Source organism: Hyaena hyaena, unplaced genomic scaffold (genome assembly GCF_003009895.1).
Source record: "Hyaena hyaena isolate Hyena2069 unplaced genomic scaffold, ASM300989v1 scaffold_284, whole genome shotgun sequence".
Lineage (NCBI taxonomy): Eukaryota > Metazoa > Chordata > Mammalia > Carnivora > Hyaenidae > Hyaena > Hyaena hyaena.
In genome coordinates, this window is record NW_024080913.1 from 714,846 (window position 1) to 730,763 (window position 15,918).

The window sequence follows — 15,918 nt, forward strand, 5'->3', positions numbered from 1 at the left end:
TCTTTCTGAAGTGATGGGGGAGTATATTGGAAGTAAATCCTATTGTCAGAGAAAGCATGGTGTGGTAGAAGAGTGTAAAACTTGGATTCAAAATGTAGCAGCTGCACTTACTGTTTGACCTTAAGTCACTTATTTTCTCTGACCTTATATTCTTTCATCTGTAAAACTAAGAGGTCGCTAAGGTCCCTCTTAAGCACTAGGACCATGAAGAGGTTCCAAGAAGTGGCCTCTGTAGAGTCGTTGGTCCGCCCCGAAGCTATTCAACTTTTTTTTTTCCTAACAGCTATTCAACTTTTTTTTTCCCTAACAGCTTGTCGCTAATGTAACCCATCAACTAACCTCAGCAACTGGGAGTGTTACTACTATTACGCCCATTCTATTTTTTAAAAGATTAAAAAAAATTTTTTTTAATGTTTATTTTGGCCGGGGGTGGGGTGGGGGGGGCAGAGTGCAAGCCAGGGAGGGGCAGAGAGAGAGAGAGACAGAGAATCCCAAGCAGGCTCCATGCCATCAGTGCAGAGCGCTAGCAACGCTCCAGCCCACGAACAGATCGTGACCTGAGCAGAAATCAAGAGTTGGACGCCTAACGGACTGAGCGATCCCGGCGTCCCTAGTTTTTTATTTGTAAGTAATCTCTACACCCAAAGTGGGGCTCGAACTCACAAACCCAAGATCAAGAGTCTCACGCTCCACTGACTGAGCCAGCCAGGCACCTCTATTATTATCTTATATATGAGAAAATCGAAGTTTAGAAGAAATTAAATAATCTATCTAAAATGACATTGTGAATGGCAAATCCAGAATTTAACCCTTGGTTCCTATTTTCTACCTGCTAGTAAAGACGATGTAAAAGAAAAGCGAAGGTTAAAAGGAAATGACTAGCTACCCTTTCCCCTCCGTCTTTCTCCCCCTCTCATTTCTCAAGAGTTTTCACTCCCCTCTCCTCAGCACTGCAGAGTATGCTCTTGCCTCTACAGGCTGAACCCGTTCCGGTTTCGGGGCCGCGAGCGTGTGTAACAGCTTAGGTCTTCCGGGCCCCGGAACCACTCCCACGGCCGCTCGCGCGGAGAGGGGCGGGCCGCCGTGGAGTTCCTGGGGGCGGTCCCCGGCCAGAGTGGCAGCCGTGCAGGCCAATCGGCACGGGCATTATGGCACCGGAAGCCTATGGGAAATCCGGCGGAGGAGAATCGAGGGTAATTTAAGGATGCAGGCCGGGGTTTGAAGGAGCATGGGGTTGTTTCAGAGGTGGCGGCGGCTTTGGCTTTCGGGCCTACAAACCTGCGGGCTGCACACGGTGCGTGAGGTACCCACCCAAACGTTACGAACCGCGTCGGGCCCGATCAGGCCCGATCAGGCCCGAGGTGTAGGTTCCCAGCCTAGCCTGACTCACCCACCTTCCCCTGCCTTGAGTCCCTGGACCCGGCCACCCTAAGCTGTCAGTGACAGCCATCTTTTGCCCTGAGACAACAGCCAGGAGACGGTGGGGCTCCCAGTCTAGGGCCCCGTATCGCCCAGGCCTCTTAAGGGCTAGGCTTTAGGACCAAGTATCCACACCACCTACCAACTTCAATTCCAGGAAGGGACGATGGAACCCGTTTACCTCCTAACATCTCTCTCTCCAGGCAGCTGTGCCAGCCCCTCCACAGTGGTTGACGGAGCGTCTAGGCCTTTTTGAGGAGCTATGGACGGCTCAAGTAAAGAGGTTAGCAAGCCTGACACAGAAGGAGCACCGAACTATTAAGGTGTCACTTCCTGGAGGCCAGACAGTGGACGCTGTGGCATGGAGCACAACCCCTTACCACCTAGCCCAGCAGATCAGGTACCAGGCCCGTTTTACACCCAGACTAGCCTTCTCCCTCAAGTATTTCGCTGGACTTGAGCAGAGAATGAAAATTATGTCTGTTCGCTATTCCGTCTCTATCAAGATCGCCTTTTCCTGAGGATTCATTTTTATCCGGATTAGTTTCAGAGCCTCTACCTTTTGTGTATTAGCCATTCATATCCAAAACATGATAGGTTTTATTGTTCTGGTGACACTTTTTCCTGTTTCCAAGTTGAGAGTTGAGAGATTAGTCCTACTCTTTCCCTGTGGATTGTAACCATGTCTTTTTCTTTGTCCTCGCTTGCTTCACTCCCAACCCCCAAGTTCAACACTGGCAGATACTGCAGTGGCTGCTCAGGTGAATGGAGAACTTTATGATTTGGAGCGGCCTTTGGAGACAGATTCTGACCTCAGATTTCTGACATTCAGTTCTGCAGAGGGCAAAGCAGTAAGTTTCTTCCTTTTCAGGCATACATGGACGACTGAACTACGGGATATTTAAGAGGGCATATTTCTAGTATCTCTTTTGCCTCAGTTTCTCCCTTTGCAATTGGGAGGGAGACCTACCACAGATAGCTTGTATTGACTAACCCTGGATAAGCTAAAAATTTATGATGGGAGTTAGAGACCTACATGGTAAGTCATCTGTAGCATATATGTTTTAATTCTAACTTGGCTTCCACAACTGAGCACGCAGCTGGCCTCCTCCCCACTTCATCTTCTGCATGTCAGCTTTCGTAATACAGACCTCATCTATTAGGATCCAGAAAAATAGAGTTTTGTCATCTTCATCTGCAATGGTGACCAGAGGGGCACCTGGGTGGCTCCGTGGGTGGAACGTCTAACTCTTGGTTTCAGTTCATGTCACGATCTCCCGGTTTGTGAGATTAACCCTTGTGTCCGGCTCTGTGCTGACAGTGTGGAGCCTGCTTGGGATTCTCTGTCTCTGTCTCTCTCTGCTCTTTCCCACTAGCACATGCACACACTCTCTCTCAAAATAAATTAACTAAAAAATAAAGGAGGTGGTTATGAACTCCTTTTTTTTTCCTTAAGTTTTTATTTATTTATGAGAGAGAGAGAGATAGCATGAGTGGGGGAGGGGCAGAGAGAGAGGGACACAAAGAATCTGAAGCAGGATCCAGGCTCTGAGCTATCAGCACAGAGCCCACGTGGGGCTCGAGCTCACCAACCATGAGATCATAACCTGAGCTAAAGTCTGACACTTTACTGACTGAGTCCCCCAGGCTCCCCTGAACTCCTCTCCTGTCTTGTGAACCCAGGTGTTCTGGCACTCCAGCACCCACGTCCTGGGCGCAGCGGCTGAGCAGCTCCTCGGCGCTGTCCTCTGCCGAGGTCCCAGTACAGAATGTGGCTTCTACCACGATTTCTTCCTGGGAAAGGAGCGGTGAGTCGTGCAAGGAATATTTTTAGATATTTCACCACATTTTATTTCGTTTGTCAGCTTTTTAGAGTTTAATTGACAAAGTCATGTATAACGTGAGGGGCGCCTGGCTGGCTCCGTCAAAAGACCATGCAACTCTTCATCTCAGGGTCGTGAGTTCAAGCCCCATATTGGATGTAGAGAATTACTTAAGTCAATAAACTTTTCTTTAAATGTTTATTTTTGAGAGAGAAAGAGAAAGCATGAGCAGAGGAGGGGCAGAGAGAGAGACACAGAATCCGAAACACGCTCCAGGCTCTGACATGTCAGCACAGAGCCTGATGCAGAGCTTGAACCCACAAATGTGACATGACCTGAGCCAAAGTCAAATGCATAACCTACTGAGCCACCCAGGTGCCCCTTAAATAAACTTTTTTTTTAATGTTTTATTTATTTCTGAGTGAGAGAGAGGCAGCATGAGCAGGGGAGGGTCAGAGAGAGAGGGAGATACAGAATCCGAAGCAGACTCCAGGCTCTGAGCTGTGAGTACAGAGCCTGACATGGGGCTCGAACCCATGAACCATGAGATCATGACCTGAGCCGAAGTTGGACACTCAACAGACTGAGCCACCCAGACACCCCAGAAACTTTCAAAAATAAAAAAATAAAGTGAACAAACTGATAATTTGGTGTTTGAATACTTTGTGAAAGGATTTCCACTGTTGAGTTAATTAACACATTCGTCATCTCACTTGTGTTATTGCTTACAGTTTTCTCTTAGGAAATCTTACTCCTAGTGTGTAGAATTACCCACTCTAGTCACTGTGCCATACACTGTCTCCTCAAACCTAACTCATCTTATACTGCGTCTTATACCCCGTTTCACCAGGGTGCTTTCTGCACCCTCTTCTGGGGTGTTGGGCTTGTTCTCCAAGCCTCAGCTGTGACCCTGGTGCCCCTTCTCCCCTAGTCCATGCTTTTTGTTTTGTCTGATTCTGATTGAAATCTCTCTAGTCTTTATGAATCCTTAACTTTTACTACATCCTTCATTACTGTTGCCTTAATTTTGTCTGTCCATATTGTCTGCACCCAACTTCTAATTTCATATATAGAGTTCTTGCTCCTGCTGTGAATTTAGATTTCCTATTTATGTTTTCTGTCAGTTTGTCTGTGTCCACCAATAATTCTAGATGTCTCTGGAGGGCAGGATCTCACCCCCTAGCTGACAGCTGTGGCACCCAGGTGCTGCTTCTTAAAGGATGAGAGCCAACCATTTCCCACCTTTTCAGGACAGTCCGGAGCTCAGAGCTGCCTGCTTTGGAGAGGATTTGCCAGGAACTTGCAGCTGCTGCTCAGCCCTTCCGGAGGCTAGAGGCTTCCCAGGATCAGCTTCGCCAGCTCTTCAAGGTGGGGAGGGGTGCACACATTTAGGGGGAAGGCCCAGAAGCATGAGGGAAGGGGTGATTCCCTCCCAGGACATCTTTCTTTTCTTTCTTTCTTTTTTTTTTTTTTAATTTCTTTTAACACTTGTTTATGTTTGAGAGAGAGCATACAAGCAGAGAGAGGGGCAGGGCAGAGAGAGAGGGAGACACAGCGTCCAAAGCAGGCTCCAGGCTCGGCTGTCAGCACAGAGCCCGATGCGGGGCTCGAACTCGCGAACCAGGAGATCATGACCTGAGCCGAAGTCGGACGCTCAACCGACGGAGCTGCCCCGGCGCCCCTGTCCCAGGACATCTTTATGGGAATAAAGCCTTATCCTCACTCTTCTCGCCTTCCAGGATAACCCCTTTAAGCTTCGCCTGATTGAGGAGAAAGTGACAGGTCCAACAGCGACAGTATATGGGTGAGAGCTGTCAGAATGGAGGGAGCCGGGAGGTGGGGATGCACCAAAGAAGACCAGAAATGGGATGAGGGAAGGAAGGTAGAAGGTAATTTGTTGTTGCAGAAAAAGAAAAGGAATGAGAAGATAACTTCATGGCTCTTGCTGTCTCTGCAGAACCGTTCTCACATTGTTTTCAGTCTCGTAGAGTCCAGGAGAGAACTTCCAGAAGCTAAAGAATTTGGATGCCGCTAAGTGCTCCCTTCTCTCTCCCAGGTGTGGGATGCTGGTGGACCTTTGCCGGGGCCCTCACCTTCGGCACACTGGACAGATTGGAGGACTGAAGCTGCTGACGGTTAGTCGTGAGCCAGGGTCAGGTTAAGACTCCTGTTTTCACTGGGACGAGCCGGGGAGTAGGAAGATGGTGGGAGATGGTCTCTCTCAGCCCCTTCTCTCCTCTGATAGCTAAGGGAGGAAGCCAGTAGGAGAAAGACGTTTTAGTTCCTGCCTCCCATGAATACCTAGTGTGATGACAGCCACTGGGCACCTGCCAGTGCTCAGAAACCAATTCACAATCCGAAGTCGGGCCTCGGTGCTAGGGAGATGGAGAGGGAGCATGTGAAAAGGGGTCACACGGGAGACTGCATGGAGAGGGTGTGTAGACCACCACCGGACAGGGGCAGGGAGACTACTCTAAGTCAAGGCCATGCCGTTTATGCAAATCGTGTTCCTGGGCCAGGTGAGTTATTTATTAGGCGGGATGGGAGCAGTGAGCGAGGGGAGAGGCAGGTCTGTGCAGCCAGAAGCCCCGGACTGGAAACCCCCCATCTGTGCTTAGTCCTAGCTCTGCCACTGGGGAAGTTCGTGGCCTTGGGGAAACCTCCTGACCCACCTTCCCCGTCTGTAAAATAAGACTGTTGTTAATTCCTTTCCTGCCAATAAATCCATATCACAAAATCCGCTAACACAGGAGACGGTGTTTGAGGAAAAGTTAAAAGTGCAGCGTGGGCTGTTTCTTGTTAAATTGTTTGAGGAAAGAACAAGTAGAGGCATTTCAATTTCATGTGGCCAGAAATAGGGCGTCATGTGGGAGAGTGACAAGAGGGTGGGTAGAGAACAACAATAACAGCTGACATTTGACCAGAGCCTAAGTTTCCTCCTGTCAGTAGTCATTGATTAGATGTGCAAGCAGGGGGCTCTGAGTCTAGGGACGAGGTGCTGGGGGGAGAATGGGGAGGAAAAGAGGTGGCAAGATGCGGTTCAGCTGTGGCAGGACACAGGACACGAGTGGGAATTACGAGTGCGACGTCTGTAAGGCTGTGAACGCAGCAGGGTTCCGAGGCGCCAGTGGAATCGGGCTGGTAGAGGCCGTGGAAAACGGAGGGAGCACTGAGACAGGACGCTTGTGGGGTGTGTGCTCCGTGTCGGGTGAGCACCGGTGAAGGAGAGCTTGGCTGCCTGCGGTCCCCCGCCCGTCCTTTGACTGCCTCTGTTTTCCCATAGAACTCGTCGTCCCTGTGGAGGTCTTCGGGCGCCCCAGAGCCAGTGCAGCGAGTGTCAGGCATCTCCTTCCCCACGATGGAGGAGCTGAGGGCCTGGGAAGAGTGGAGGGAGGAGGCGGAGTTACGGGACCACCGGCGCATTGGGAAGGTACAGAGCCCGGAGAAGGAAGGGGTGCTCAAGGAACCTGACTCTGGACCTGGGAGCAGGTCCGAATCCAGCAGACTGAGCAGCTCCATCTGTGATTTCTTCTGGGTCCCAAAGTCCTTGCTTCTCCCTCCAAGTGACATTGCCGTTCCTGACCCAGGCACAGGAGCTTTTCTTCTTCCACGAGCTGAGCCCCGGGAGCTGCTTCTTCCTGCCTCGAGGGACAAGGGTGTATAATGCGCTGGTGGCCTTCATCAGGGTAAGGGGGACTCAAGTCCAAAGGAAGGAAGACCAGGGAGGAGATCGGGGCCCAGAAGAAGCCAGGTGTTAAAAGAGTGGGGTTAGAGGCATGAGTATTATAAGGTGCTGCTAACCTTTAACAAGGTCCTGGGAATGTGTGGTCCACAGAGGAGTCTACAGGTCCACAGGGAGCATGGTACTTAACAGGTTGTGGCTGAGCTCTGTGTGACCTCCGGTCCCCGGAGAGTCACACGCCTGCCACCAGCATCCTCTCCCCCAGTCACCCTGACCTTCCACGTCTGCACCCTCCTCTCCAGGCTGAGTACACCCGCCGGGGCTTCTCAGAAGTGAAAACCCCCACACTGTTCTCTACGAAACTCTGGGAGCTGTCAGGGCACTGGGAGCATTATCAGGAGGACATGTTTGCCCTGCGGCCCCCGGACTCGGACAGGCTCACCCCCTCCCCGAGTGACCACGCCACCAGCCCTGCAGACATGCTCGCCCTGAAGCCCATGAACTGCCCTGCGCACTGGTGAGCTGGGGCCGCGAGGCCTGGGTCCTGCCGGGGCTGGGGGCGGGCAGCCAGCTTGCCAAACACGAAGCACTAGCACCTTGCCAGAGCGCCTGGACGCCTGATTCGGGTCTTGAATCTGCCCCCGGCTAACCTTGGGAATTTGGTGGTGCCTCTCTAAGCCTTGGTCTCCGTGTGTGACATCGGGGATTTGGGGCTGCTGTCCAAAGTTCCTCTTTCACCTCCGTGCCCGTCACAGACCAGGGGCACGGTAACTGAGGCCTGCTACCGCTTTTCCGAGAAATGCACTCTGAGCCGGGAAGGGCTCCGGCGGTGCCCAGTGGGATGGGCAGGACTTGGTGGGCAGGCAGGCCAGGGCTGAGGAGATAGGGTGCTGACGGCGCAGAGGAAGTCAGCACTCAGGTCAGGCGGAGGAGCGGGCCGGGGGGATTCTTTGCCCTGAGGCCCTGACCCTCCCTCATCCCAACCTCAGCCTGATGTTCGCTCACCGGCCCAGATCCTGGCGAGAGCTGCCCCTGCGACTGGCGGACTTCGGGGCCCTGCACCGGGCCGAGGCCTCTGGCAGCCTGGGGGGGCTGACCCGGCTGCGTTGCTTCCGGCAGGACGACGCGCACATCTTCTGTGCCCCAGATCAGGTGGCCCTTCCCTGGTGCCCGGCAGAGCACTCCTGGGCCACCTCCCATCCTCTGTGTGAACTGCCAGCGTCCCTGGCCCCAGGCCCCCTCCTCACACACAACAGCCCGGCTGTGGGCCAGCCCAGCTTGCCCCGGTGGTTTTGCCTGGTGTTTCCCCCACAGCGCACAGCGCTCCACAACCCTGGGTAGCGCACAACTCACCACCCTGGTTTTCGGTCCCCAGCTTGAAACAGAGATACGAGGCTGTCTTGATTTCCTTCACTCTGTCTACACCGTCCTTGGCTTCTCCTTCCGCCTAGCACTGTCCACCCGGCCATCTGGCTTCCTGGGAGAGCCTTGCCTTTGGGACCAGGCTGAGCAGGTGAAGAGGCAGATAAACCATGGTCTTGGTGGAAGAGGAGGGGGATGGGAATCGGGTCCTCAACAGAAGCATCTCCTGGGCAGGTAATCTGTTGGTGACTGGAGTGATCTATCACTTATGAATCTCAAGTGATGTATTCCTTTCTCATCTCATTCCCTCTGAAGGTCCTTCAGCGGGCTCTGGAAGAGTTCGGAGAACCCTGGGACCTCAACCCTGGAGATGGTGCCTTCTATGGGCCAAAGGTGAGTTGGGGACCCTGCCAAGACTTTTATTTATTCATTTCTTTATTTGGTTTTATTAGGTATTTAATAGACACAAAGGAATGTTTTTTAACTCATACAGGATATAAAGAAGAGCAGTACGTCTCTGGCCCCGTGGAACTTAGGACCCTGTGAGGGGTGTGGGAGGTGCGTAGGCCTTCCAGGGCTGCTGCCTCATGCTCCTGGGCACCAAGGGGGCGTGTCGTTCAGCAGGGTCAGGAAAGGCTTCCTGCAGGGTTCTCTTTCTTTCTTTCTTTCTTTTCTGAGAAAGAGAGAGGGTGCAAATGAGCAAGGGACAGAGAGAGAGAAGCAGGGCTCACCCGGGGCTCATGTTTTCCGTGAAGAAGGGCTCTTGCTCCCATGACTCCGGGCTCAAACTCATGAACTGTGAGATTATGACCTGAGCCGAAGTCAGATGCTTGACACCTGAGCTGCCCAGGCGCCCCTACAGGATTCTGTTTGTCACCTGAAAGGTCACTGTTGGCCATGGAATGAGGGATTCCAGGCGGGAACAGTTCAGCCAGAGGGCGGAGGCAGGGTAAAAACTCTGAGGGCAAGCTGGAAGAAGTGAAAGAAGTCCGGGGAAAAAAGGGCTGGAAGTGTCTGTTGGGTTCCGTGAAAAGGCTGTTCGACGTTGAGGGACCATTTTGGGTAGAGCGGAGGTTGGGGTGGGGGACAGAGGTAAATAAATAAACATAACTCTTTTGAGAATTTTCGGCTCTTAAAAAAGCAAAGGAGAGTAGCAAGAGGGGCCTGGGTAGTCCAAAGAAATTCTGATGAAGGGAGAAATTCAAGACTGTTGAAGTGCTCTGATGAGAGAGCATGTTTGAGTCCGGGAGAAGTTGAAGTTGTAGAAGGGGTTTCAGTAGAGGGAAGTTCTGGGGGAGGCTCGGGGGTTGGGGTTGAGGGCCCACAGGACTGCCTCTGCCATTGTCCCGGAGGTGGGAGAAAGGCCGGAAGCACCTGCAAGGAAGTCTGTAGGTGAGGTGACAGGAAGTTAGGACTCTTTTCATCTCCTGATACCATTATCCGATTTCCCCCGCAGAATGTGAGCTGGGACCATTAGCTGAGCTGGGAGGAAGGGAGGGGGCCAGTTAGTGCGGGTGTGAGGGCAGCGAAAATGGGAGGGGACAGAAGAGAGCTTGGAAAGCCTCGAGGGGAACAGGACACCAAATGGACGCGGGCCAATCGGCCCAGCGGCCAGGGCCCACCTGAGGTTCAGAGCAGGGTTTGCACAGTGGCATCAGGCCCCTGTGTGCGCTGGGTGTGAGATGTGCTGGGCAGGGGTGGGACGGAGTGCCGCCAGGCTGAGGTCATGCCCTGGGGATGCGACAGGAGAACAGTGACAGATGGGAATCTGGGAGAGAGCTGCCAGCCGTGTGGGGAGAGAAAGGCGGGGTGGGACCTGTGAGTGGGAACGAAAAAGAACGTGGAAATTACAGAGCCATTCGTAGGAATAATTGTTGGAGCCAGAAAACCGAAAGACAGTAATCAGAGCAGGGTGTGTGGTGGGCTGTTCCAGAGAGGTCACCTCGCTGGGTGACAAGACGCAGGCTGGATCCGGAGGGTGCGGGTGATTGAAAAGCCTGGAGATGGCGAGTTCAAGGAATTCGGAGGCGGGCGTGGGTGCGGCGTTCGTGTCGGTGTTGATGTCCCCGAAGGTCATAATTCCATTATGGAGTGGAAAAAGCCAGTGCCAGGCACCCAGTGAGGGAGGGGAGAGTGCTACAGAGCTGGGTGGTGAGCCTCTGACAGCCCGGCATGCAGGTAGTGGGAGGCGGGCGGCGAGGGCAGTAGAGGAGCCCGTGTCCGGTCGCTCTCACGCCCTCCGCCTCTCCCCTCCAGATTGACGTGCACCTCCACGATGCCCTGGGGCGGCCCCATCAGTGCGGGACAATCCAACTGGACTTCCAGCTGCCCCTGAGATTTGACCTCCAGTACAAGGGGTACAGAACCGCATCCCATCCCTTCTTTCCCTGGCCACTGCTGGATTAGGTGGAGAGCAACATCTCCTTCTCGCTTTGTCCCTGAAACGAAACCCAGATCCTCTGCACCTTTGCTGGAGCGGGGTCGTTCGTGAAAACCAGCAGTTTCAGTTGCATGTTTTGTGATGCCTCCTCTGTTCCGACTGTCTCCCTTCTTCCCTCCAAGGCCGGTGGGGTCCCCGGAGCGCCCCGTCCTCATTCACCGAGCAGTGCTAGGTTCTGTGGAAAGGATGCTGGGCGTACTGGCGGAAAGCTGCGGGGGAAAATGGTGAGAGCTCGGGTCGCAGGTTGCTGCTCTGGTCCTCAGACCCCGGCACACACCCCAGACCCTGGGCCCTTAGGCTCACTCTCCCCCTTCCTCCGGACCTGCTCTCCACAGCATAGCTATAGTTGGATCCGGAGTCAAGAGTTTGCCTTCCTCTCCCCTCTCTCAACCAGGCCACTGTGGCTGTCGCCATTCCAGGTGGTGGTCATCCCTGTGGGCACTGAGCATGAGGACTACGCCCGGGAGGTGAGGAGAAACCAGGGTGTGTGCACAGGCACTGACGCGGGTCGGCAGCAGGTCCGGGGCTGAGCACAGGGCGGGGAAAGGCCACACCGCGTGGCCGAAGGGGACTGGCCCTTGGAGCCACAAGACCGGGCTCGAGTGGATGCTGGCATATTGGCTGAAAGTTCCAAGTCTGAGAAATGATGCTAGTTCCTTGCCTTCTGTGTGAAAATTAAACAAATTAACAGATGTTAAATGCTGACCACACAGCACGGGGTACAGCGGGGCTTAGATAACTGGTGGCTGCAGGTGTGCTTCCTAAAGAGAAGTAAGGACAGAGGTGGTGCCAGAGTCAGGTAGCTGACTGGGTAGAGCCGGGGCTGGTAGGAGGTGGACAGTCCTGCCAGAAACTGGGGAGGGACCTTGGTGCAGGGAGGAACGCAGAGGGACTGTCCCCTGGAACCAGAGAGCCCTGAGGCAGAGGACGGAAGACGAGGACGGCGCGGGGAAGATTGGCATCAGGCCGTTCTAGCCCCTGAGCCTGCGCTCCCGTCACAAACCTCTGCCCCAGGTCCAGGAGAGGCTGCAGGCTGCAGGGCTGGTGTGCGACCTGGACGCCGACTCGGGACTGACACTCAGCCGGAGAGTCCGCCGTGCTCAGCTCGCCCACTACAATTTTCAGTTCGGTGAGTGACCGGCACACAGGCCTCCGAGCCCTGAGCTCTGCCGCCGGCCTTCTGCACTGTTCTTTCCTATCATATGTGGATTCATCGGGACTCATTGCCTGAGCTAGACAGGAGCTGGGAGCCGGGGCACCTGATCTGTTTGGGCCCTAGGTTCCTTCACCCCTGACAACTGGTTCTCACCCTCAGAAGAATTTTCCTTTTCTTCTTCTTTTTTTTTTTAAATAAAAAAATTTTTGATGTTTATTTATTTTTGAAGGAGAGATAGAGCATGAGCAGGGGAGGGGCAGAGAGAGAGAGACACAGAATCTGAAGCAGGCTCCAGGCTCTGAGCTGTCAGCACAGAGCCTGACATGAGGCTCGAACTCACAGTCCACGAGATTGTGACCTGAGCTGAAGTCAGACACTTAACTGATGAGCCACCCAGGTGCCCCGTTTCTTCTTTTTTTCCTACCACTAATTTATTCTTTGAATTTGTGCAAATCATAGAAGATCATATCACAGGCATGAAAAGCACTTTTAAAAAAAAATGGTTTTTTTAATGTTTATTTCTTTTTGAGAGACAGAGAGGCTGGAGGAGTAGAGTGAGGCAGACACAGGATCCGAAGCAGGCTCTGCGTTGACAGCAGAGAGCCCGAAGCGGGGCTTGAACTCACAAACAGTGAGATCATGCCCTGAGCCAGTCAGGTGCTCAACCGACTAAGCCACCCAGGTGTCAGAAAAGCACTTTTTTTACCTAGTACAAAATAATATTCTCAGCAGAACAAAAAAAGTACAAAGTCACAGACACTTGAGAAAGCACTTGATGAGATTTGGGTTATTGCAACTTAGGTTAGAAAGTAAGCACCTTCAGGAGTTAGGCTAGGGTTTTGTGTGGACACAGCCAAAGTGTTTGAATTTTACCTGTTGAGCCCATGTTTTCAAGCATTTCCACCTAAGTGTCCCTTAAGACCAAGATCATGTAAACTACATTCACTGTGGGGAAATTGCCCAAGGTTCAGAGAATTTTGATGCAAAGATAGCATTTCTGGGTTGTTTTTTTTTTTTTTTTTTTTTTAAATCAAGGGTTTCTACAGTATTTAAATTTTTTTTTTAATGTTTTATTTATTTCTAGGAGAGAGAGAGAGACAGCGTGAGCAGGGGAGGGTCAGAGAGAGAGGGAGTCACAGACTGAAACAGGCTCCAGGCTCTGAGCTGGCAGTCAGCACAGAGCCCGACGCGGGGCTCAAACCCACGAACCGCGAGATCATGACCTAAGCGGAAGTCGGATGCTTAACCGACTAAGCCACCCAGGCGCCCCTAGCATTTCTGTTTAGACTCACGTTTTATCCTTATAATTTTTGTATATTTTGCCACTCCTAATTATATACATAGCAACTTTAATATTAATTTATTTTTTAAATTAAAAATTTGTCTTAATTGAAGTTGACACACAATGTCTTCATTTCAGGTGTACAGCATAATGATTCAGCACTTGTATACGTTACTCAGTGCTCATCACCATAAATGCAGCTACCACCTGTCACCAGACAGTGTTATTAGAATATTATTGACTATATTCTCTAGGATGTACTTTCCATACGACTTACTTATCTTACAGTGAGAAGTTTGTACCTCTAGACCCCTTCACCTATGCCTTCCATCCCCTAGCCTGTCCCCTAGCAGCCACTTTTTTTGTTCTCTGTATTTATGAGACTGCTTCTCTCGGGGGTGTGCATGTGTGTGTGTGTGTTCATTTTTTCTTAGATTTCATACATAAGTGAAATCATATGGGGCGCCTGTCTGGCTCATTTGGTAAAGCATGCGACTTTTGAACTTGGGGTCATGAGTTCAAGCCCCATGTTGGGTATAGAGATTACTTTTTGAAAAAGTGAAATCATACGTTATTTGCCTTTCTCTGACTGACTTCACTTAGCATAGTACCTTCTGGATCCACCCGTGTTGTCACACACACACACAAATCTCCCTCTTTTTTAAGGCTGAGTAATATTGGTGTGTGTGTGTGTATGTACACCCTGTGCCTTATCCATGTATCTGTCAGTGGGCACACTTGGGTTGCTTCCGTGTCTTGGCTATTGTAAATAATGCTGCAGGAAACATAAGGGGCCATATTTTTTTTTTAAATTAGTGTTTTCTTTGGGGGGAGGGTAAATACCATGCAGTGGAATCACTAGACCATTATTTTCTATTTTTAATCTTTACTGAGGAACCTCCATACTGTTTTCTACACTGGCTGCACCAGCTTACATTCCCACCAATTGTGTGTGAGCATCCCTTTTTCTCCACATCCTTGCCAACACTGCTTACTGGTGTGAAGAGATATCTCATTGTGGTTTTGATTTGCATTTCCTTGACGCTGAGTGTTGGTAAGCATCTTTTTATGTGCTTGTTGGCCATCTATGTCTTCTTTGGAAAATGCCCCTTTAGGCCTTCTGCACATTTTCAAATATGATGATTTGGGGTTTTTCAGATTTGAGTTGCAGGGGTTCTTTATTTGGGAGAGAGTTGCTTTAAGTTTCTTTATTTTGAGAGAGAAAGCAAGGGAGGGGCAGAGAAAGGGAGAGAAAGAATCCCAAGCAGGCTCTGCACTGCCAGCACAGAACCTGACGTGGGTTTCAAACCCACAAACCATGAGATCATGACCTGACCCGAAATCAAGAGTTGGATGCCCAACCAACTGAGCCACCCAGGTACTCCTGTATGTTTTTGATATTAACACCTTACCAGATACATCATTTGCAAATATAGCCTTCAAGTCAGTAGGTTGCAGTTGCCTTTTCATTGTGTTGATAGTTTCCTTTGCTGTGCAAAAGCATTTTAGTTTGATGTGGTCCCAGTAGTTTATTTTTGCTTTTGTTTTCCCTGCCTGAGGAGACATATGCAGAATAAAGTTGCTAAGGCTGATGTCCAAGATATTATTACCTACTATGTTTTCTTCTAGGAGTTTTATGGTTTCAAGAAAACAGTTTTCCTCTGACCCCCATCCTAGCTCTTGGTGTCTGTTAGGTTAATTAACCAAAGGAGCGTCACAGAGAAAGGGACAGGAAGGATTAATCAGGGGTTAATTAGTTAGCTTTGTTTATTCTAGACTTAGTTGGAATGAGCCCTAAGGGATGGTAAGAAAGGCCTTGAGAAGAATCAGGCCGCCTTGCTCCTTTTCTCATTTCCCCACACAGAGCTCTGTCTTGAAGGCAAGGAGCAGAAACTCCTTTGCCTGATTACTTGATTCTCTGCTTTCACACTCCCACCTGCCCATGAGCGCTTAGAGCAAGTCACCCATGACCCCACAGGCTTGCATGTGTTTCTTGTACCCCTGCCACACACACACCCCCAATGTCCCCCCACACACAGTTTGTTCCTGGGTCTAGTTCTTGGTCTATTTGTCTTTTTCTGGCTGACCCTGCACTCCGACCCCTGGGCTCCTGACTGGACGCGATAAGGCACGTGGACAATGTGTGTGGTTTCCTTATCCATCAGGATGATCAGGGCCCTGGAAGCAAGACACAGCTAAATATACCCTTTTCCTGAACCTAATCTGGCCTCTGCTCTCGCCCTTCCTACTAAAGATTTAGGCCTCTTGAATTGTTGCATCTCCCGTGTGGATAAACGCGCCCTGACAGCCTCAACCCTCCCCTCTTCCCACAGTGGTTGGCCAGAAAGAGCAGAGTAAGGGAACGGTGAACATCCGGACCCGAGAGAACCGCCAGCTCGGGGAGCGGAACATGACCGAGGCTGTGCAGCGGCTGCTGGAGCTCCAGAGCGCCAGGGTCCCGGATGCCGAACAGGTGTTCTGATCCACTGGGTGCAGATGCAGTGACCTACGGCGCCGCCAGCCTCCCTTCGTGAGGGAGGGCCTCACCTGGCTGCCAGCAGCTGGAGGCCCCCTGGCCCCTCCGAACGGGTGTGGGAGCATGAGTTTGCCCTCCTGCGAACAGATGTGATCTGGGGGAAGCCAGGCTGTCTGGGTGTGAGGAGAGTGAAACAACAAAGAATAAACTTGAAGCTCCTGGGCATGTGTCTCCATCTGATTCCTGAGTAGGGATAAAAGGGAGTTTGACTCTGTCCC

At 51.5% G+C, this 15,918-nt stretch overlaps 1 protein-coding gene across 3 annotated transcripts; it reads left to right on the forward strand.

The window, feature by feature from the left end:
* The first annotated feature begins 1,205 nt into the window (after positions 1 to 1,205).
* TARS2 (threonyl-tRNA synthetase 2, mitochondrial) lies at positions 1,206 to 15,863 on the forward strand. 3 transcript variants are annotated; one of them, XM_039246324.1, is made up of 18 exons: positions 1,206 to 1,294; positions 1,623 to 1,819; positions 2,147 to 2,270; positions 3,103 to 3,227; positions 4,493 to 4,610; positions 4,982 to 5,046; positions 5,299 to 5,377; positions 6,526 to 6,672; positions 6,830 to 6,928; positions 7,227 to 7,441; positions 7,914 to 8,076; positions 8,300 to 8,437; positions 8,602 to 8,679; positions 10,543 to 10,643; positions 10,849 to 10,950; positions 11,121 to 11,193; positions 11,741 to 11,855; positions 15,498 to 15,863. In XM_039246324.1, exons 1-18 carry the CDS (start codon positions 1,229 to 1,231, stop codon positions 15,644 to 15,646), a joined length of 2,154 nt encoding a protein of 717 aa, XP_039102255.1. In that variant the 5' UTR covers positions 1,206 to 1,228; the 3' UTR covers positions 15,647 to 15,863. The 3 variants fall into 3 exon arrangements, with proteins under 3 accessions (XP_039102255.1, XP_039102254.1, XP_039102256.1); XM_039246323.1 differs by having other exon boundaries at positions 1,217 to 1,303; XM_039246325.1 differs by lacking the exons at positions 11,121 to 11,193; positions 11,741 to 11,855; positions 15,498 to 15,863 and having other exon boundaries at positions 1,217 to 1,303; positions 10,543 to 10,692; positions 10,849 to 10,940.
* Positions 15,864 to 15,918: the final 55 nt, after the last annotated feature.

Coding starts and splice junctions, on each gene's coding strand:
- TARS2 (XM_039246323.1), top strand. CDS start 1,229: ATGGGGTTGTTTCAGAGGTGGCGGCGGCTTTGGCTTTCGGGCCTACAA. Junction 2,271..3,102: donor GTTCTGCAGAGGGCAAAGCA/GTAAGTTTCTTC, acceptor TTGTGAACCCAG/GTGTTCTGGCACTCCAGCAC. Junction 7,442..7,913: donor ATGAACTGCCCTGCGCACTG/GTGAGCTGGGGC, acceptor TCCCAACCTCAG/CCTGATGTTCGCTCACCGGC.